The 22464-nt window shown below is 44.4% G+C and overlaps 1 protein-coding gene across 7 annotated transcripts in view; it reads left to right on the top strand.

Moving 5' to 3' along the window:
* The window catches only part of LOC105180676 (protein artichoke), a 150620-nt gene extending 132495 nt beyond the window's left edge, over nt 1–18125 (top strand). For 5 of the 7 annotated variants that reach the window (XM_025304245.1, XM_025304244.1, XM_025304242.1 and 2 more), the window contains 4 exons: nt 3966–4275; nt 7632–10724; nt 14127–14470; nt 16048–18125. In XM_025304245.1, coding sequence (XP_025160030.1) covers nt 4020–4275; nt 7632–10724; nt 14127–14470; nt 16048–16590 — 4236 coding nt within the window. In that variant the 5' untranslated portion in view covers nt 3966–4019 and the 3' untranslated portion in view covers nt 16591–18125. Of the gene's footprint in view, nt 1–3965; nt 4276–7631; nt 10725–14126; nt 14815–16047 lie in introns of those variants that run through there. The other 2 variants (XM_025304247.1, XM_025304246.1) reach the window with 2 other exon arrangements.
* The last annotated feature ends 4339 nt before the right edge of the window (nt 18126–22464 follow it).

The following is a 22464-nucleotide window of genomic DNA, read 5'->3' as shown; positions in this document are numbered from 1 at the left end:
ACGATGCCTCCGCGTATGGATACGTAACGCGCGCGTTAAAGCGCGTTAATCGCTAGTTCCGCCTTCTCCTCATCCCCCTCGCTTGTGTGAATTTCATTGAAGGCTTAGCTCACCGTTCGGGGCAGGTTTTTCTCGCGCGTCGGGAAGTGAGCGTTTCCTGCGGACGTAGACGTGACGATTTCGAACGCGTCAAAGAATCCGGCGCTGAAATATTTTCAGCGGATTTCGGACGTCTCGCGTGGCTCTCGCGAGAGAGCCCTCCGTCTACAATTTGCACATCCGGCTCGCTTTTGAGAGCCACGCTAATCGGATTTCGCGAGAGGGAACTTTTTAGAGGTCTTTCGCTCGCTCCGTCTCTTTCTCTCGCCCTCTTCTCTTTCTCTCGAGTGCTCTCTGGCTACGGAGAAGACATCTCCGTCGCGTCGTCTCTCGCTGGATTCGAGTTTAAAGCCTTTGGCACGCACGCGCTCCTCGTGAAAAGCGGCCGCGTGTTTTACCGGCCGATCGTAAAGGTGCGCCGCTCTCTCGGGCGCTTCGCGAGAGTGCAAATGTGAACGTAGACGAGAATGGTATGCCGTCATTGAAGCTTTGCCAGGCATCGCGATCAGATCAGCGGCGCGCGGGGGGTCAGAAAGAAGAGGCATTCGTGGAATCAGTTGGGCGTGAATGGCGCGATATCGCGGCCTGGTGCTCGTGAAAAATCGATTCGGTCTAGACATCGCCTTTGTGATACAGATTTCCGAAGCGGTCATTGGCGCCGCTCGATTGCGCGCGACAGCTTCGCGCGCTCGCCCGTGAATGCTTCCTGCGCGAGACGCGCCTATATCGTATCGTACCTGAAATCCGCTTTACTTTGCGGAAGTTTGTTGTAATACTCTTACGCGCAGGCGTATGACTTTCGTAAATTTTCAGTCTCGGGCTTGCACGTCGAAAGAGAGAGCGCGGCGCTCTTGGAAAATATAAGGATCCACCCCGGAGGGGGCTCGACGTCTCTCGAAGGAGAGAGACTTCGGCGAGGTAGTTTCTCTTAAATATTATCTCGCGTCCGCCGTCGAACGGAGCCCCGATTAATATTCAGTGAACGGGAAAAATGCGAATGCACACGAGACGCAATTCACCGGCGGCGGCGCAGTTCGCCAACTGCCGCCGCTATCGTGTATTTCCAACATATTCCAAACTGAACGTCACCCGGACGGTAACTCGTTAGCATTGTTGACAACCGCCATCGCCGCGGGTGCCTATTCGGAATAGCGTTCCCTCGATTGGTAGTTTCGTAGTAAGACGTGAAGCTTACACTACGTAAAGCTTGCGCGATACGCGGTAAAACAATAGTAGAGTTTCACTCTAATTACCAAAGTCCTACCTTAATGAACAAGAGGCTGAATATTGACACATTAAATCGTTAAAATTATCATCCTGGTGTTCAAAAGATTTCACCTGCCGCTCACATTGTTCATTATAAAATTATCTACGAGGCAAAGTTTGCAGACAAGTAAGATAGTAGTATGAAGGGGCTTCATTGCCTTCCCCCCACGCCCCCCCAAATTCTAAACAAACTTAACTCAATCGAATTTCCATTGCATCATAGCAGTGTTGGCATATTTTATTAAAAGATGTATACATTTTTTAATGATATACCTTTATACCACAGTGATGAAGGTTGAGATTAGATTAGGTTAGGTTAGATTACGCTGGAGGGAGGGTGGGAGGGAGGGAGGAAGCCCTTTCTCTGTACACACGTAAAATTTACACTTCAACATGGCATTGTCGAAATATTGTGCAAATAGCGGTGAAATGGAAATTTAACTAAATACGTTGAGTTTGAGATAATAATGTTAACGACGTTAAATTATTACTCGTTAATGAAAACTCGTTGCGTGAGACGAAAATTTTGCTAGACGCGTTCGTACCGTTTGATTATAATTGTAACGTTAAACCGACGTTACAGCGAGTTTAAACCCTCTTTGTTAATGATTTCTTGATAAACCATGAGCGACGGTTTCGTGCTATTCGGAGAGATAATCTTGGCGACGTATGTCAAGATGAAGGCCGTATCTCGTTGCTCCGTTAAAAGCAATGTTTACCGACGAGAAGCTTCCTCTCTCTCGCTACGGTGGAAGAGTGGACGTCGCGAAAAACTGCAAAGAAAACACAATTTCTTCTCTTATTCTCTTTTATTTTTTTTTTTTCCTTTTATTTTTAGAGGCACCGGGGGAGAAGACGGGACAGATAATTTTTGTCCCTGTGTATTCGTATGCACCTCCGTCTTAGCGAGACGTGCGCTCTTTGTTATTCCAGGAAGCTATTCGCACTATTCTGAGAGCCTGGCCGTACTTTTTCGTAAACATGCTCCAACATGCGCAGCATAGCGCCTGGCGGGCGAAGTTTAACTTTGCCCCCGTGGATTTATTCAGACAAGAATCTCTCACGGTGAGAGCAGCCGTAAATGTTTGTCGGCGACTTTAGAAAAATTTTAACAAAAGCAACTGTACGCTTTAATTTATTATTTTACGCGGACACGGGGCTTGTGTGTTGAACTCTGAAGGATCGAGGGTCGCGACAACATGGCGGACTCTATCTAAGATACGTCAAGATACACTATCCCGGCGCGTCGTCACTTGGAACACTTGAATCACTTGGAGCAAAAGACACGCGTTCGTGCACTTCGCCGTTTGTATTAGGTGTATGCAAAAGTTTTAGTCGTTTTCTTCAGCCCCCTAATGCAGCTATTTTTAATTGAAATATTTTCCCGCCATTTTGTGTTTTTGTACGGTTGCTACTCTTAACTCTCTAGAACGCCATTCCTTATGATTCACATCGGTGCACGTAACCTTAAAGATAACAGTTGGTACAACGAGTGACAAAATATTTTGGTAATTATGCATAAAAGAGGCCCCCCCTTTGATTTAATTTATTTTTAAATATGTTGTTGCGGAAGTCTTCCTGAGTCGTTTCATATACATATATAACGGTCGAACACAAATAGCTTCGGAAATACAAGCTGAGAAACGATGAAAGTAGTAGAAATGAATCACCGAAGCATACACACACACACACACACACACCGGAGGGGGGTGCCTTCGGCCCCCCCACCCGCACTCCTCCTCGTCTGGTCGAACTTACGTCACGTGGAAAATCGCAAACTCATGGGACACAGAACAATACGACTTTCTATATGAAGCGAGTTTCATCCGTCAAGGGGAGGGTGCAGGTGGCCTGTTTGTTTATGTTTTCAAAATGACTCTGTTGGTTTATGTCTTGTTTATGTTTGAATTTCTTCACATATTTTCACCAAAATATATGAAAATATAATAACCAAAATTCATTAATTTTTACACTTGTTATTTCTATCCCTTCTCAACCTGTATCTCCGAAGCTATTTGCGTCCGACCCTTATATATATGTATGTGAAACGACTCAGAAAGACTCCCCCAACAATATATTTAAAAATAAATTAAATCGAGGAGGGGGCTCCTTTTATGCATAAATACCAAAATTTTATATTCGACACTGCATTTAGTTTTGCCACTGAAGGCTCAAGTTCCTGCAGCTTTCGTTCCAGAGCGCGGACGATCACTCATGTGAAAATCGCCATCTTTAAAGCGACGAGAGCAATGTCTACATGTATTGTGGGACAGTATTTTCCTCAAGAACAGAACAAATGGATTCACTTCGCTTTTTTCCTTGCTGGAATTTATATCAAATGTAGTATCGAATATAAATTTTTCGTCGCTCATTGCATCAACTGTTATTTTTGAGGTTATGTGCAATGAATCGTAATGAGAATAGCGATTTAGAAAAAGTTCAATATCAACCTTACAAAACTAGAAAATAGTAGGAAAACATTTCCGTTTAAGATAATTACATTAGAGGGCTGAAAAAAGGACCTAAACACTTAATATTAATTAAAAACAGAATCCGGCTGTTATGTCATCTCAGTCGTGCTTGTGATTTTTCTGTTTCAGAAAGCTTCTTGAAAACTGCCAGGCGGCGAACAGGACTACGAATGTGATGACACAATGATGCAAGACTCGCAACAACGGAGAGACCATCCTCACGCTGTAAAACAGCGTATCTCGAGGGTGGTCTTCCAGATCCTGTTGATTCAAAATTTCGTTACTTCCAGAACTGTTGCTCAAATAGCCGAATGTCCGCCGACGGAAGTAATTCCGGGCTGTCCTTGCTACAACTTTGAAGACGGTCTCTTTTTGGAATGCGCTGGCGCTACGGAAGAGACCCTGAGAACCACACTGCAAGGCATGCTAAATACAAGCGGTAAGCGACTCCCGAGCATCAACACATTTGGTACAATTGAAAAATAAGATATCTTCGAATTGAGACTTTCGTTCCTTTGCGGGATTCCTGCTTGATGATGCCACAAGCTAGGAAGTGCGTTTTCTTATGTTCCCGTCACGATTGATTTCTCTTTCTTATTCTGATTGTTTCGATTGCAGAGGAGAAGCTTTCGGAGCATTTTTAAAATGTGCTCTCGATTGATCTCAAGTGTAATTTTGTATCTTTTATATTCTTACGTCTCTTTATCTCGACGTCCATTTGAGATTTGATCCATTTGAAACATTCAGCATAGATTTCCTCGGCGTCCGAGATGACCGCGACGAGAGAGCGAGAGCTTCGAGTTCTAGGAGCTCTTTTAGGCATTCTTTTCTCGCGAGAATTCTCACCGGACGAGGGTCGTGTTGTTCGGGTCCCAGTAATTAATCCTGAAACGTGCACCAACGCATCAACATGAACGTCTACTCACTAATTCTCTTCGTTGCAATTGCACATCCGCACTTGCAAGCTGCATTCCGTGGCACGTCCCGAACCGCGCCGTTTCATTTGCCACGAGACTAGTTCCGTTAGACAGATTTATACTAACGATGAGCAGGCACGTGCCAAGAATCCACGTACGGCATTCCTCATCCGATTATAAATGTGCTCGCAGTCGTCTGCATTTTCAAGCGCAGGATCACACATTCACGCTCGCGCAAGGGTTCACGAGTTGAGGGAGAGAGGGAGAGAGAGCTCAACATACGCGAGGCTCATGCAAAAGTGAACTTCCTGGTGTATATTAACCCTTAAAAACTACTGTCAAAGAAAGTCACGTTAATGCTGTCGTGGGTGAAATTTCACTCCGGCATGTATTTTTTATTTTAAAAATAAAAAGAACGCACAAATGCAATTAATATTTTTTTTTATTATTGTGTATTAGATGAAAAGTAAAGAAGTTACTGTTTGCGGCAAATAGCTTAACATTTAGTAAGAACGAAACAAAATTCGCATGGGATTAAATTTCACCCATGATGGCCTTTAAGGGTTAACGATGCATCGCGCGATATTAATTATACCTCGATGTTACTTTAAGCGCTGCTCGCCCGAGAAGTATGAGTGTTTTGAGCCAAATAAACGTTCGTACGATGTTCTCTTTTGCCACGTTTATGTGATCTTTTGCCTACCTGTCCCCCCCGAGTCGCGTGTTATTTTTTATTTTATCAGCGTATTATTTTTTATCAGCGCCTTGATTTATTCATCGTCCACGGTCGAAGGTTTTTCAGAGCGCGCCGCGTCCAAGTGAAAATTGCCCACTCGAAATTTAACAAAGCGTTTCCGAACGCTGTTCATAAAAAACAATGGCATTCTTCCCGTTGTCTGCACAGCATTTCTCCCTTTGCCGTACGGCAGAAAGAAACGTGTTCGCCAGTTTGCGGTTGTTAGAGAATCGTAGTCAGGGAAAACATTTTTGCAACAAGTGTCGCTATATACAGCATTAATGATAATAATCTGATATGCTGGTAGCTATTACTACTTTTCTCGTTGGAACAATAGGATACGAGGTAAACGGCCCACTTATTGACCTTTTAAGAATAACAAGGATAGTGATTCTTTATTTATAAGAGTAATATAAGATGAAATTGTGTGATAGAACAAACAGTTCTATCGCGCGAATCAAAGTTTTCTGCGTGAGGTACACCTATTTTGCAAGTAAATAGATGTAGAAATTACAATAAAGTTATTTATTTAAAAATGCTTGTCTACCGTCGATGTTGCTGACTCCCTGCAAACACCGATGTCGCATTTTCTGACCCCATCGCCGACCCAACTTCTGATCCTTCGCGACACAAATGTCCACTTTGTACAATTTCACGAATAGAGCGTGAGAAAATATCTCTTTATTATTAGATTTCTGCATTTATTATATTTCTAATCCATATAATATCAAATAAAATTATACTTAAACAATTGCAATATTCGAATGAGATACATAATAAACATGAGGACAGATTTCAATGCGTAGCAACTTCATGGCTATACTTAAACAATTGCAATATTCGAATGAAACATATAATAAACATGAGGACAGATTTCAATGCGTAGCAACTTCACGGCCAATAAATAAAATGTAGCTCCAAATGTACAACCCACTGATTGGCCCGTCAAATTTAATCGAAAAACTAACTTCGAAAAGGAAAAGTTTTCATATCACACAGAACAAACATTTGGCTCCTTTTGAACTTAATCATCAACGACTTTTATAATATTCTATACTCACATGTTTGTAAAAGTCCGTAAATACAACACGACTTGCTTTAGGCCAGATACGTAAGAAAAATGGAAAAAGGTACCTCCGAAGCGTGGCTCTCTGTTTCAGTCGAGAGATTTGATGACAATTATATTCATTCAAAATGTCTGATTCTTTGCAACTAAGAGCAGCAGATAGCGCTACTTACCTTGCTGATGATCGATATGACATTTTACGCCTAAGGAAGTTACTGAAATTAAAAAACATTGAAAGGGTCAGTAAGCGGGTCAGGACCGGAAAGTGGACCTTATGTTTACCTTATGTATTATCGATAGCTGATACACAAGACTATATCTGTTCCAAAATCGATCTCGGAAGCTTTAGTTCTAGGAAGTTACAAGGTCGGTAAACCCTAAACTAACTTCAACGTTCCGCAATTGATCAGCCGATCAAAATTATCAAGTTATAATAAGTAGTACAAAATCTATCCATTTCTCTATTTGATATTACAAAATTAATAACTAAAACCATGTTTGTAAACAGAAATAGCACATGGCCGTGAGCGTCCAAGCATGATCAGCTGATCAATTACGGAACATACGGAATCAACGTTAGTTTAAGTCCTTATAACTAAAACTAAAGTTTTCGAAACCGATTTCGAAACGAGCCCCTACGGACGTCGTATGCTTTCAATCACTTTGACAGTTTACTCAACAGAGACGTGCGCATTGCGACTCATACGGGCTCCTCGGACGAGCCAATACATACCCGGTGTCTGTCTCGGACGACATCGTCTCTATCGATCGAACGCGCGCGGGCGCGCGCACACGTGTTGAATTCAGCCATCACGCCTCATTTGATAGCACAGAGCCGCTCGTATGCAAGCAAAATAAGAATCGCGCGTTCCCCCGTGCAGTTTTCAGTTGCACAGTATCAGCATTGAATAACGCGGCTGAGGCTGGGCCGCCATCTTCCGCGACGCAATTCATAAAACTGATGAAACGTGCGGCCAGCCGTGGCGACGCCGGCTCCCAAGTTGGGAGTTCGCGTTATCGCGCGACTCCCGCGATGGAGATTAACGGGCGTTCGTGCTTTACGATCATTTTCGCAGGCGCAGGCACGATGATACAGTCGTTGAGCGTTTACGAGCTGGACAAAGGCATCGAGGAGCTGAAGGAGGTCGCTTTCCCGCCCGGCTCGCAAATCAGGCACCTCCAGATCTCCCATTCGTCATTGCGGGAGCTGAGCGAGAACGCCTTCACGAACCTCAAAGACAGCCTGGAGTCGTTGGCTCTGGTGTCCGGTCGGTTACCTTACGTACCTCAGAAATCGTTAGCCGAGCTGCGGATGCTGTTGTTGCTAGACCTCGAGACGAACCTGATACAGGACCTCACGTCGTACTGCTTCTACGGCTTGAAGCTGATGAAACTGGTGCTAAAGGGTAACCAAATATCCAAGATCTCGGAATACGCGTTCGCCGGCCTAGAGGAAAGCCTGAGCGACTTGGACCTAGCCGAGAACAAGCTGAAGCTCTTCCCAATGGCTCCGCTCAGAAGGCTGGAGAACCTACTCTCGCTGAGGCTCGCGTGGAACGAAATCTCGGAGCTGCCCGACGACGGTTACAGCATGCTGAACTCATTGCTGTTCCTCGATCTGAGCAGCAACAATTTCGAAAAGCTGGCCGAAAACTGCTTCAGGCCCTGTCCCATCCTGCACACACTGTCTCTCTACTACAACTCCATCGAGAGCATTCACAAGGACGCGTTCATGTCGCTGAAGGATCTCGAGTCGATCGACTTGAGCCACAACAAGATAGTGTTCCTCGACGCGGCGACGTTCAAGGGGAACGAGCGGCTACGTACGATCGAGCTCAGTCATAACCACATCCACTACATCGGCGGCGTGTTCGCGCAGCTGCCCGAGCTGCGGGAGCTTTATTTGGCGGAAAACAATATTCTGGAGATCCCCGGGGACGCGTTCGCCGGCAGCGTCAGCCTCGCGGTGGTGTATCTCCAGCAGAACGCCATCCGAAGAATCGACGCGAAGGGTCTCACGAGTCTTACGCAGCTGGTCCAATTGCATTTGAGCAACAACTATATTGAGCGGGTGCCGCGGGAATTCCTCGAGCATTGCGAAAACCTCTCGTCGCTCTCTCTGGACGGTAACAAGATCCGCGAGTTACAGCCGGGCACCTTCCTCAAGCTGCACCAGCTGCGGGAGCTGCGACTCCAGGATAATCGCATCACCGAGGTGAAGCGCGGCATTTTCACGCCGCTGCCGGTTCTCCTCGAGCTCCATCTGCAGGACAACGCCATCACTGCGATGGAGACTGGCGCGTTGCGAACGCTCAACAGTCTTCAGCACATTAATCTCCAGGGCAATCAGCTGACCATGCTCGGCGACGTCTTTCAGTTGTCCGCCACGGAATCGTCGTCCGGCGGTAGCTCTCTGGTGTCTATTCAGTTGGACAGCAACGGCCTGGCGGTGCTGCACAACGACTCGCTGCGCGGCCAGGCGTCCGTGCGCATCATGTGGCTCAGCCATAACAAGCTGACGCACCTGCAGGCGCCCCTCTTCCGGGATCTTCTTCTAGTGGAGCGGCTTTATCTCACCAACAATTCCATATCCAAGATCGAGGAGGCCGCCTTTCAGCCTATGCAGGCTCTCAAGTTCCTCGAGCTCAGCATGAACAGGCTGAGTCACGTGACAGCGAGGACATTCTCGGAACTGCACGAACTCGAGGAGCTCTACTTGCAGAATAACGGCCTCAAGCGGCTCGATCCCTACGCGCTGACCGCCCTGAAGAAGCTCAAGGTGCTGGACTTGGCCAACAATTATCTCACCATTCTGCAGGACGCGATCTTCCAGGAGGACTTACCGATCAGGATGCTGAACCTGAAGAACTGCTCGATCAGTACGATCGAGAACGGAGCGTTTCGCGGGCTCAACAACCTGCTCGACCTCAATCTCGACGACAATCTGCTGACGTCGTCAGCGCTGCTGCGCCTGCACGTGTTCGGCCTGCGGACGCTCGCCGCGTCCGGCAACAACTTCAGTCAGATCACGGAGCACAGTTTCAACGGGCTGCCGTCGTTGCAGGAGCTCTTCCTCGACGACTCGCAGATTGGCCAGCTGCCGGAGACAATCTTCGTGCTGAACCGCAATCTCGTGCGGCTCCACCTCAATCGCAACCACCTGCGCACCCTGCCGCCGGGCATCTTCGACCGGTTGCTGTCGCTGCGGGAGATCCGGCTGAATCACAATCGCTTCCAGGACATCCCGTACTCGGCCCTGTCGAACGCGCTCAACCTCGAGATCCTTACCTTGTCCACCAACGAGATCCTCAACGTCGACGTGGCGAGTTTCGCCAGCCTGAAGCATCTGCGCGAACTCGATCTCAGCCGCAACAAGATCGACACGATGTCCGGCTTCGCGATGGCCAATCTGTCGCGGCTGATATCGGTCGACCTCAGTCACAATCATCTGACCGCGCTGCCGGCCAATTTCTTCGCGCATTCGTCCTTGTTACACAGGGTCGACCTGTCGGAGAATAAATTCCGACAGATACCCGCGGTGGCTCTTTCGGGCCAGAACCTGCCCGGGCTCACTTGGCTGAATCTCACGCGGAATCCGCTAAACAAGATCCACGAGCTGCCGGCGGAGGCGCTGTATCCCATTCTTCAAGAGGTGCACATTTCCGGCACTAACCTTAGTATAGTGACCTCGCAGGACTTCGAGGCCTTCCCGGCGCTGCTGCACCTCTACCTTAGCCAGAATTGCATCTTGCGAGTGTCGCCGGGCGCGTTCCGCAGCCTGCCGCATTTGCTCACCCTCCACCTCGGCATGAACAGCCTGGAGATCCTGCCGAAGGAGAGGCTGCAGGGCATGGAGCACCTGCGCATCCTCAATCTGACGCACAACCGCCTGAAAGAGCTCGAGGAGTTTCCGGAGGACCTTAAGTCCCTGCAGGTACTCGACCTGTCGTACAATCAAATCGGCATCGTCGGTAAAGTGACGTTCAAGAATCTAATCAGCCTGGTCGAGCTGCATCTTTACGGCAACTGGATAAACGCCATATCCAGCGAGGCCTTCAGGCCGCTGAAGAAGCTGCGTCTGCTCGACCTGAGTAGAAATTACCTGGAGAACCTACCACTGAACGCTTTCCGGCCGCTCGAGACGCAAATAAGGAGCCTGCGGGCCGAAGGTGAGTCGTTTCTATTCAGACACGCCGGGTACTTGCAATTCGTTTCGCGCACGCACTGCACGCGGCGGACGCGCCTTGTCCTCTGCCCGATTCTCCTCCCAGGAAGAGCAGTCGCATGACGACGACGACGTCGTCGTCGTTGAATTTGCACGCGCGAACCCACGAATACGACGAGGGCGGAATTTTGCCGCGTACACGCGGTCGACTATCGATCCCGCGAATCTGAGGCTGCCGCTACTTGAAAATCAATCGTATCGCTGGTCACGTAGTGCAGTCGTCTCGAATCAATATTCAACAGCGGAACAATCAAACAAGTCCGTATAACTCCATCTCATTTTTCGCAGCGCGGAATCCACGAAACTAATTCCACACTCGCGTAGTCTTGATACCTTTCGAGAGCTCGCTCGAGATACATTGCATGCCACATACATCCTGTTCCTTTTTTCATTTTCCTTCTCTTCTTTTTTTTTAACTTGCATAAAGCTCGGGATGTGCACGGCGTATCTGAAATCCACCGACGAACTTATAGGACGAGAGAGGTCTTGGGAAACGCATGTCCGCAATGGCTGTTTTTTTCAGTTATGCCTTTCGGAGAATGACGGTAGTGGAAGAGAACGTATCGCGTAGGCGGGTTAAGAACGTTGACACAACACTTTTTTAACACTATTTTTCAAGATCATACCCAAAAAAAGTAATTTCAGAACAAATGGAATCATCTAAATTTTGGAAAATTTTATTTTTATATATGGCCTCAAGAGAATTCTTCTATATAGTTCTATAGTTGAAAGAAAATTAAGAGAAAAATATTATAAACGCATTATTCTTAAAGTTAGAGGGATTATATGTTATATGTATAATGCAAATCTTATTGATTTTAATATAAATTTCCTCCTATACACAGATTATTTAATCTTTTTTAAGAGGATTATTATTTATTCTTGTACTTTATTCTCTCTTACTGGCTATACTAGTTTGAAAAAATTATTATAATGTATAACGAAAAGTAATGTATATATACACGCACTTCTGGCTTCAGTTTTACAATAAGTAGGCACGAATAATAAAATCATCGTAACAAATAAATTTCCAATCAGGTTTGTTACGGACTTCGTAGCTACAAAGATGTTCATCATAACCAATTGTATGAAACATAGTTGAACGAAAAAATATATTATTCAACTTCTTGCAATAGATTATAAACTGTATTGATCAAATATAGGTAAATTATTTTCGTTATATGTTACAACAACATACATACCTTTTTTAGCGTTCCAAATATTCTGGCCTATGGTTATTTTTTTCGTTCATGTCTGGAGGTAAAACATGACATGAACAAAAGAAGCCAACATTCAACATATTCCTGTTCGTATAAGAGGGAAATTAATTGATATAATAGGAAATCTTCTTGAAATAAGAGAAAAATAGTTAGAATAATATCCAATAAATTTAAGATGAATGGTTCACTTTAATCGCTTTATCGAAAAAGGAATCCTTTTTCTGTAAAAGGCTTCGCTTAGAATATGAGACTACGGGAAAAATCACTCTACAAATAGAATACTTTTTTTGGATGCATATCCATCAACTTTGACAATTCCGTAAAGTAACCATAGAGTCATTTATTGTTACGTTGGTCTCGTATATCATTAAAAAACGTATTGCTTCCTCTTGATATCATGGATGTCTGCGCTTTCGCAGAGCTTGCAGATGTGACAAAAATTTTAAATAGTTTTTCCAACAATACGTGCTCGTAAAACACAATGTAACTTAAAACTGAAATAGCGGCTACATATGAAATATGCTAAGAGTGCTATTCAGAGGCAAAACGAGCTTAGTTTGGTCGTGCTCTAACAATAGCATGAAAAGAGACTAATGACATTTATATTCAGAGACACTTTTTTATGATTTAGTCTCCTGTATTAAACTCAGCTTAAATTTAAGCTACCTGTAGCGGTAGTCTAAGCTTGGTTTTCTTTTCTGATGTTCTTCCTTTTTAGTATCGAGTCCGTCAAGAAACTTTCCTCCTCCGTGGCCCAATTAGCTTTCCTACTTTACTTTATTTTCTTTGACGTATCCATTAAGAATAATTTTACTGTCATAAATTAAGAAAAAAAGAGTCCTAGAATCTACCTCAACACGAACCTCAAAAGTCGCGCTTTGATAATTCCCTGGTGATTACATTTCATTAGCTATGTAATATCTGAAAACAAATTAAGACGATTAAATATAAGACCCTGCTATGAATACCGGTCGGAAGGTTTAATTTCCTCAGTCCGGATACCTAATTTAAAACGTTTCGGAAAAATATCTCTGAATAACATGGCCTCAGTTCATCGTTAGTCCGTGGCCAGACTATGGAAGGACTAACTAACCCAGCACCGTTGTCTTGTCTTTGAATAGCACTCTAAGCGTTTGAAGAGATATATTTGTTAAGAAAGACCTCTTTATTTCTATTTTCATTTTTATTTTTTTTTTTTTTTTATAGAATCTATCCTGTGAGCTTATTATCAGTAGAGTCCAGATACACCCTGTATATATCTATATTATATGCCGCCGTACGAGATGATAAAACGCAATGCCATTGTAATTCATTTATTCATAAATTGCATACACATATTTTATGATAATTGGAACCAGAATTATGAATTTTAATGATCGTCGATGCATTCGTAATTAATTGTAATCAATCAACAAGAGCATGAGACTCGCATCTACAACGTTTGACTGAATCTTTGATTATGAGGCTCGTGAGCAGTTGGTGCGTGAATAATTTTTCCAGGCAAGAAGAGCGACGGTGTGTAAAACATATTTTCAAAAATCTCCCCAAGTATCGCATAATGGTCGAAACGTTATAATTTTCACGTTCGCCACTGATAAATTGATCACTTACCCCCCTCTGGCTCTCGAATACACGTTGCACGTGCATATAACGCGATTAATTATACATACAAGCTGAGGTAATAATCATTATCACTTTGAGTATCCTGGAAACATCGCGAGCGAGAGAAACAGTTCATCCGGGAAAATCACGCAGCCAGAGATGGTCGCTTTATGGCGCTGATGTTCTCTCTCTCTCTCTCTCTCTCCCTCTCTCTCTCTCTCTCTCTCTCTCTCGTACTCCCTCTCTCCCTCGGTCCTTATTTCATCGGAAGAAACCCCAATGGCAAGATATTCAGGGTGGTAACGGTTATGTGGCTCAGTCCGTACAATCAAACGCTCCACGTATTCTTGTATTCACGCGTTCGCTTACGGTGAAAGGCTCGCGCTGCGCGTTGGTTTCGCCATAAACAGTTGACCGACCGGTTAGGTCGACTCTCGCCCGTCGGCGTTTGCTACCCAGGTCAATCCCGGCGCGTATAATATCGCACCTGCAATAACGAATGCCCGTGCCAATCTCATTGACAGAGAACCCCTTGCACTGCGGCTGCGAGTCGCAGGAGCTGTGGGAATGGCTGAGAGATCATCAGAAATTGGTGAGTGGGGTCGGCGGTGGCCGTAGCCGCGGAAGAAATGGTGTCGGAGTCGGCGACGTCGAGGGCGGTTTGTTAAGATGCGAGCAGCCACCCGAGCTCCGGGGTCTCGTCTTCCTCGATCTTGACCCCCACGCCTTCTGTTCCGCTCCGCTGGTCCTGAAACTCGCAATTCAGGACATTCAGCCCTTCTCCGTTCTAGTGTCGTGGCAAAGCAGAAACCATTCGGGCCTTTACGGGTACCAAGTGGCGTACCATGCCTTGGACAATGTCGACGAGGTAGGGGCCGCTTTACTTTCTTTCTACGTCGGGGATAGAGACTTGAGTTGCCTCGGGAGAGTCGTGCTGCCCAACAATGCAGAGACGAAACTAATACGCGCATTTGACTCATTAAATCATACACGTAGGGTGAATCCGGGATAGAAGGGCATAGTAGTAGTATTTTTAATTGGAAATAACACATCTGTATTATTGCGATAAATGATCAACAACACATTCAGTAGAGCATTAGTGTTTAAAGCACAGAGGAATTTTTGTGAAAAAAAAATACACAGAACGCCAATAATAACGGAATATTAAAAATATTCTGTGAGGGATAGATGGTCAGGGTAGAAGGTCATGTGTGAAGAGATATTTGGGCATGCCTATAATAATGTAGAAATTTGTTTATCTTTATTTATGTTTTTAGTATTTTACATCCTTTTACTAATTATTAACCTTTTTATTAATCTTTTTATTAATTATTAATAAAATAAAACATTTCCACAAGTTTCTTATAGAAACCAAAGACAATATTGGAGAGAAGGTTGAAGAGTGGCAACACAAAAAAAGGCCCTATGGGACAAAACATTGTTTATTAAAGAGAAAAAAGAGAAAGAAATCTATTCGACATCTTTCAACGGAACAAGAAGCTGTTAAAAATGTACTGAAGTTTTTAATGTTAGGTACTCAGGGAAAAATGATAGTCGAATAGATATCGAATCGACGTCTTTTATACGTCTAAAAAACGTCGGTCCGATGTCCATCGCTTGCTATTTCTCCGCTGAGTAGGCTGCCCATTTAACCCTGATAAAAGTGAACCATCTATCCTGTTTGGAGGGTTCGCGTAGTCTCGGTGACAAATTTTGAGATTAAGTACGCAAATACGGTATTTGTTAGTCGTTTAAGCCTAAGTCTAATGTTGCAACTCAAAATAAACCGTCTTCGCAAGATATCTTTCCGATGTGTGAAATATATTTTGCAGGCTAATAGAAACATAAAACATTTTTTTACTCACAATAACGGTGTTTTAACTCACTCAATAATTTAACTCACAATAACGGTGTTTTTGTGCGGAATCAGGAAGAGCACCACATCTACTCGTGGTATATCCAATTCACAATTGATCGATCCACGCTGACGCTTAGCGTATGTTAAAAAGTTATAGCAATTAACTATTTATCCCCTATGCCCATCTCTATCCCGGACTTACCCTATACAAATATAATTTAACAAGTTGCACAATTCTTAGATAGACAAAGTCACCTCTGCTTGTTATCTCGAGAAAGGAGAGACATTTAGATTTTATCGATCGCCAACTATTAATTATCAGACTAGGTTGTTGTTGCTCATCGCTCCGAAAAGGGGAAACATTCATTCATTACTAATTATCAGCTGTTAATTATCGCACGTGTAATGTTTGGATCGACAAAATTGCCTTTGCCTGTCACGTATGCTACAACACTCGAAAAGTCACTCGTCTTTTACGGAGAAGACGGCCGCAAGAGCCGAAGGGCCGCCGCGGGGCACACCCTTATCCTTCTTCCACATCCGAGGCCGCCACGCTGACGGCATAGCTTTCTCGACGGGCGTTTCAGGTACGAGGCAAGCTGCTGGACCCGAAGGCGCGTTCAGTTAGATTGACCAAGTTGGCGTCCGACACGCGCTACCTGATCTGCGTGCTCGGCCTGGGCAGCTGGGGCACGCCAGTCCCGGAGGACATCGGCTCCTGGCAGTGGAACGCGACGCACGACGACGTGATCGAGGGGCCCTCGCTGCCGGTGATGGTGAACTCGCCGACCAGCCGCTGCACGGAGGTGCGAACTCTGGACGCGCCCGATTCGATAGTGGGCGACGGCACGGTGAGCGATCGTGGCGGCATCGCGAGCATCCTCACGAGACGGCTGGGTCTCATCGTGGGCAGCTGCATGGGCTTCGTCGTGTTCGTCGTGCTGATCTCCGTCCTCGGCTACATGAAGATGAAGAAGCAGCGCGCGACGATCAAGCGGGATCAGCCGTTGTCGGCGAACCCGCCGGAATACATGTCTTACCGGCACTTCTCGTTGCAGAGCGGCGACAGGGCGGAGAATGCGTGCCCGAGCTTCATCAGTAACATCGGACCCGCTCCGCTCGGCTCGTAGCAGAAAGCGAAGGAGTCTCGTAAAGAGGCCGCCCAACACGACATCGAGATGAAAACCGTGTCGACCTGCACCAGCATCTACAACTAATAATCGCGCCGAGTCGTCCGCGACCTGAGTCGTCGTCAAGTTCTGGAGCGCTTGAAGTCGTCAGGACGCATGTCCGTGTGCGCTCGATTGGGACGGTCGTAAATCGGGAGATCGCCGATCGACGCGACACCTATCTCTCGTCCTCGCGAGATTAGAGACGTTGCAGGACGTTCGCGTAGCGAGGCGAAAGCACTCCGATCGCCGCGCCGGAGACTTTGCAATCAGTAGCAGCGATTCAACGTAGGTCAACTCTTGTTCGCGACGACATCGCGCGAAAGGGGGACGTGACGAAGCGAGCGAAGTGCCAAAATGGGGCGGGCGAAGGGGCAGCAGGGGGACACGTGCCGTAAATTTTTCTCGCGAGCCCCGCGACTCGGCCGTGTAAACGCGCCGGGAACATCTCTTGCTCAGCGACTTGGGCGCACCGTTTAGCGATTCAAGCTCGTGCCAAAAAAGACCGGGGCGCGTTTCAGAAGCGCGACAGAGAAGCCGGCCACCGTCTCTGTGAGAGAGGAGTGAAAGCGGCGGTACGACGAATTAGTACTCGCGAGACAGGAGACTTCACCGGAAGTCATCCTTCGCGGGGGTCCTTTCGTTTTACATTTTTTTACCACGCATCCCGAAAACCGTCCGTTGTCGCGGACGGACACCCCCGCCGCTTTGCGAAAACCGAACAACGACGTACCGGAACCCTCTCTACGGAATTTTTCGAATCTCTCGTACGAAGACTGATTTTTTAAGCCGTTCGACATTTCCTTTTTGTAACTTCCGGAAATTCTCGTCTATGTATCATACATGTGTGTGACGTAATATACACATGCAAGCAGACACACACGCGCCCACACACACATACACAGAGAGGAAGAGAGACGTACAGAGTGCGCGTACATTCTAGCACATACGGACAGACACACACACACACACACACATTCGACACTTTTTTTGTAAATAAACGTAAAGCATTGCCACTTAACGATGTCCATGCTGGTGTGTATCCATGAAATTCATCTTTATAGTGCTACGCAAGCAATATTATACTTATTCGTATCGATAGTTCTAACGATCAGCACTAACGTAATTAAGGGGAAGCGAGAAGGGCTCTAACTCGTCGTCCTTAAAACAGGATCTCGCGAGCGATCGCGATCCAGCCTCTTTGACTTTATCGATAATATCACGTTACGAGGCGAGAATATGTGAGACCAAAGGTGTTACTCTGGGCGACGAACACGTTCGAAATTGTCGAATCGTGAAAGACTAAGTGTGATTCCTGCCAAACGAAAAAAAGAGGGAGAAAGAGAGAGAGAGAGAGAGAGAGAGAGAGAGAGAGAGAATAAATAAATAAACACGAGGAAGAATAAAGAATAATTGATTCCAAGTTGCCAAATGTTAACTGTGTATCGAATATCGTGAGAAATCGGTTTATTGTATATAGATAGAAAATATGTATACACATAGCATTCTTTATTATAGCCTAGGCTTTCAGTTAATAAAAGTACCTCAAAGCTGTGAATCCCGATCATCTCGATAATCACTCACCGTAATCTTCTCGATCCTCCTTGACAATCCACTTGGCAATTTGTCAGCCGCAGCCGATTTTCCTTTTCTTTTTTTCTTTTTTTGCCAACCGGTAATGACATTTTTCCTTTCTTTTCATAATTCTTCTGCACGCACAATTGTTACAGACCGAATGCAAAATTTTGCCAGTAACAAATGAATGAGTAAATAATTATATAACGTGTGCAATCGCCTGCACAGAGAAAAATGTTTGCTTGAACGAATCGAATTTTCTGCTGAGATACGAACGATACAGAAATTCCGATGAAAAACGCCGGTGGATATCACCGATAACGTCAGCCAGAATTTCTGTGTCGTTCGTATTTCACCGGAAAATTCGTTCGGCCCCGGCGAACATTTTTCTCTAATTTACATGCAGGTACACAATTATTTGTTATTACGCATAACAATATTATACAACTATGCGATCATTTTTGCAACGGTCTCGTGGCGAGCGTCCTTACAAGAACACCATTATTCATTCGTTTTGCGCCAAGGCTGCGCGGCACGAGCACATCTTGTTCATGATTCAGCCGGTATTCCGACTAAATGGAATTTCCTAGCGTATCTCCGGCGATCCGTTAAGTCATCTCACACGACTAATTAATTAATTATAATGGCAGTTTAGACTGGACAGCTCAGAACGCGTCTGTGGTTCTCGTAGATTTCCTAATTAACTCGGTTCTATCCCCGAGCGTCAATCAGTTCCGATCCGGCACGTCCAAGGAGAAACTGTACTCCTCACAAGGATGCGCCTTCCTCCTCCCCTTCCCCCCTTCCTCTCCATCCTTCCTCTCTAATAATACATGCCTTAGTATTAGAGGGCCGTTTTGCGGGCCCTCCGCATCTCCGGGAACATCGCGCGTGATCCTGTGCGTCAGGTAAGTGAATGCAAGAGCGTCTTTCCGTTGCTGCACACACACAAACACACACATACACGTAGCCGAGATGACGGAGTTCTACATAGCACTGTGGATTCCTTCCTGGACCGATGGAGAATCTCGAGGTGTCTCGCCGCTGCGGATTATCGTTCTTTCACTCTGCGAATGATTACTCGCCGTCCACAATTGACGCCCACAGAGAAAAGTCCCGGCTTGAGAGAATCATTTGATATTTTCTCGACTTCCTCAATAATCCATCTGCATTTAACGTTTGCTAAATCTCAATTTCAACAACTAATGCTTTAATTATGCAACGTATTCAAATGCAGACGGAGCATCTCGCGATGAGCATATATTAAAGAATCCAATAAAGATTAAGGGAATTACATGCGGAGCAAACCGTTTCCGAGGCTACTTTTACGAATTTTTTCAGCAGAAACGGTAGGATCAATGGACTTGAAATGTTCACAGTGTATTCATTAATGTTCAAAGTATAAAATAAATTTGTTACTATCTACATGGAAAATACACATAAAACTTTAAACGCGTTTATCTGGAAACACCATTTTCTTAAGCTGTCAACACGATTACGCAAAAATTACTGAACCAAATAATTTGAAATTTTTACGCAATATACAGTGGACATGTAGTTTTCGCCCTTACCTTGAACACAGTTATATTTTATTTTATTCATTTCTTTTAAACATGTTTACAAGTTGAAAAAAGTTTCATTTTCGATACTTTTTTTTTTCATCAGTCATTATTTTCCCATACTTGGCTTCACTACCTTTATTTTAGTACGGACTATAATGGCAACCGTACACTGAGAAAAATATAGTTGAATGAACTATAGTCTCACTATATTTTATAGTTCATTTTGGCGTCAACCATATTTTTATAGTTTGTGGAACCTGCAAAATATGGTAGAATAAATACAAATATATAGTCAATGATTGTCTTAAATAATTGTTTAGTTACTTTTACCACATATATGATAATTTCTCATTCATAAATATAGTGAGATTTAATATTCATATAGTTACATATGTAACCATTTAGCAAATATTCTGGTAATATTGACTATATAAAAGAGTTACTTTACCTACCATTTTATATTTCTATCCATACAATAATTTTAATTTAACTTACTATAATTCTTAGTAAAAATATTATATAGTTGATTATATTATGCCTATATCGTAATTATTACCGATATTATGGTAATACTTACTATAAATATGATATTTCGGACTATAATTTAGTTACTATATCATTATAATTCCAAATATCATATACTTTTCTCTCAGTATATATTTTCAAAATCTTTCGCAGTTTTTAGTTTCAGAGTAGTGAGAGGCCCGGAATTATGTTGACAGCAACGGATGACTGCATTTTTATCTATAATTACAAATTGGATCGATTCTTGTGATCCAATAAAATTTATTTTATACTTTGAACATTAATGAATACATTGTGGAAATTTCAAGTCCACTGATCTTACAATTTCTGTTAAAAAAATTCGTAAAAACAGCCTTGAAAACGACCTTCCGCGTGTAATTCCCCCCTTAACAAAGCGGCAAATCTCCCTCTTTCTCGCAATCTCTTTTTCATCCTTTATTGCCATCAAAACTTTCCATAGAATTCGACCAGGATTTAGACCAGGTGAAGAACAAAAGGACTTGTCAACCTGAAGTCGCCATCGCGGCTAGACGCTCAATGGCGCCGCATGAAAATGCGAGTCGATCGGATATACGCAACGTTAATTAATACCTATAAATTAACGCAACGGCGGTCATCGGGCTTCTCGAGCGAAACTTGCGATAGAGAACCTAGAATCCTGATATTTTTGATGACACCGCTGGACTATTTGTAGAGCACCGATTTTTCGCTATTGGCGGCTGCTCGGGTTCTCGCCAGGAGCTTAGAGTGGATTGCATGAAAGTGACTACGGGATGTACGATATAACCAAGAATGATAATTATCGGCATAATTTGTCAATAACTGAATTGTTCAAACAATTTATTGCAAAAATTATTTTTGACAGGAAATAATGGCGCCATCTCATTCAACAGAGAAAATCATATGTCAATAATGTTTCATACAGGCCTAAGATTGCAAGTGTTATGAAAAAGCAATAAAAAAACAATTAATGAATAGCCCAAATTTTATCCCAGCTCTGACCATGCCTGAGCAAACTACAATGGTTCCAAACCGGATTGCTGGATGTAAGATTTGACCAAGAGTAATGATTATTGGTGAAGAAAAAATTGTGAAAACAATTTCTTCCAATATAATTGCTTAAGCAATTTATTGTAAAATTGATTTTCGGTCGAACATGATGGCACCTTAGTTCTTGCAAGATTGATCGCGCGCCAGTCCTTTTCAGTGCCTACTGTGAACGATTCCTTGCGAAACTATCATGTAGCAGTCAGTTACCGAAGTCACTGACTCGTGAGAGGCACGGGAACTCACGCTAATCAAGCACCCCAGATCGTGAAAGGCACGGGAGTTCACGCTAATCCAGCATCCCAAATCGTGAGAAGCACAAGGACTCACGCTAATCAAACACTTCAAATCGTGAGAGGCACGGGGAGATTCACGCTAATCAAGGACCTCAAATCATGAGAGGCACAGGGACTCACGCTAATCAAACACTCCAAATCGTTAAAGGCACGGGGACTCACGCTAATCAAGCACCATCTGAAGTGGGTCAGAATAGTTGATAAGGACGTTGATGCACAATGCGAACTTTGATCCCTCATACCTTGAGGATAAAGAGTGGGCTCAATCTAAAATTTTCAGAGGATCAATGTCTTATGTAGGGTTGATCGATCGAGTGATCGATCCGATGTGCAATAGTAGAGAGAATAGAGGTCGCGCAGGTAGAGTGAGAGCATAGAAGAAAGGCGAGAGGAAAGAGGACGGATTAGAATACAAAAAGAAAGCAAGACGGGTCGAGGTGCAATGTACAAGCCGCGTGCTAGAGAATAAGACTTCATTATATTTATGTCCTTCAATAAACACGTACACAATCCGCAACTTTATATGCATCACCCGGATCCCTACATATATAACTATCGTTTAGCACCAAATTCGAATTTCAAGGGTAAAGGAACAGGCGATTGTTGGCCTCACTCTTTGTCAACTTCAAGGTGCCATTCAATACGTAAACAGACCGCGAGTCGCGCAGAGCTGCGATATCGACGAGCTCTCGACAGCTGCCAACGCGTGATGAAAATATCCCATCGGCTCTTGAAATATTCAGTCGGACCCTCGTGGCAACACTGCGTTAATTAGAGACACGTGTTACTCCGATCGGACCGTACATACGCGAGTGTCCTGTGAGTGTCCA

Source organism: Harpegnathos saltator, unplaced genomic scaffold (assembly GCF_003227715.2).
Source record: "Harpegnathos saltator strain DR-91 unplaced genomic scaffold, Hsal_v8.6 scaffold599, whole genome shotgun sequence".
NCBI lineage: Eukaryota > Metazoa > Arthropoda > Insecta > Hymenoptera > Formicidae > Harpegnathos > Harpegnathos saltator.
This window is presented reverse-complemented; position numbering and strand designations above follow the sequence as displayed.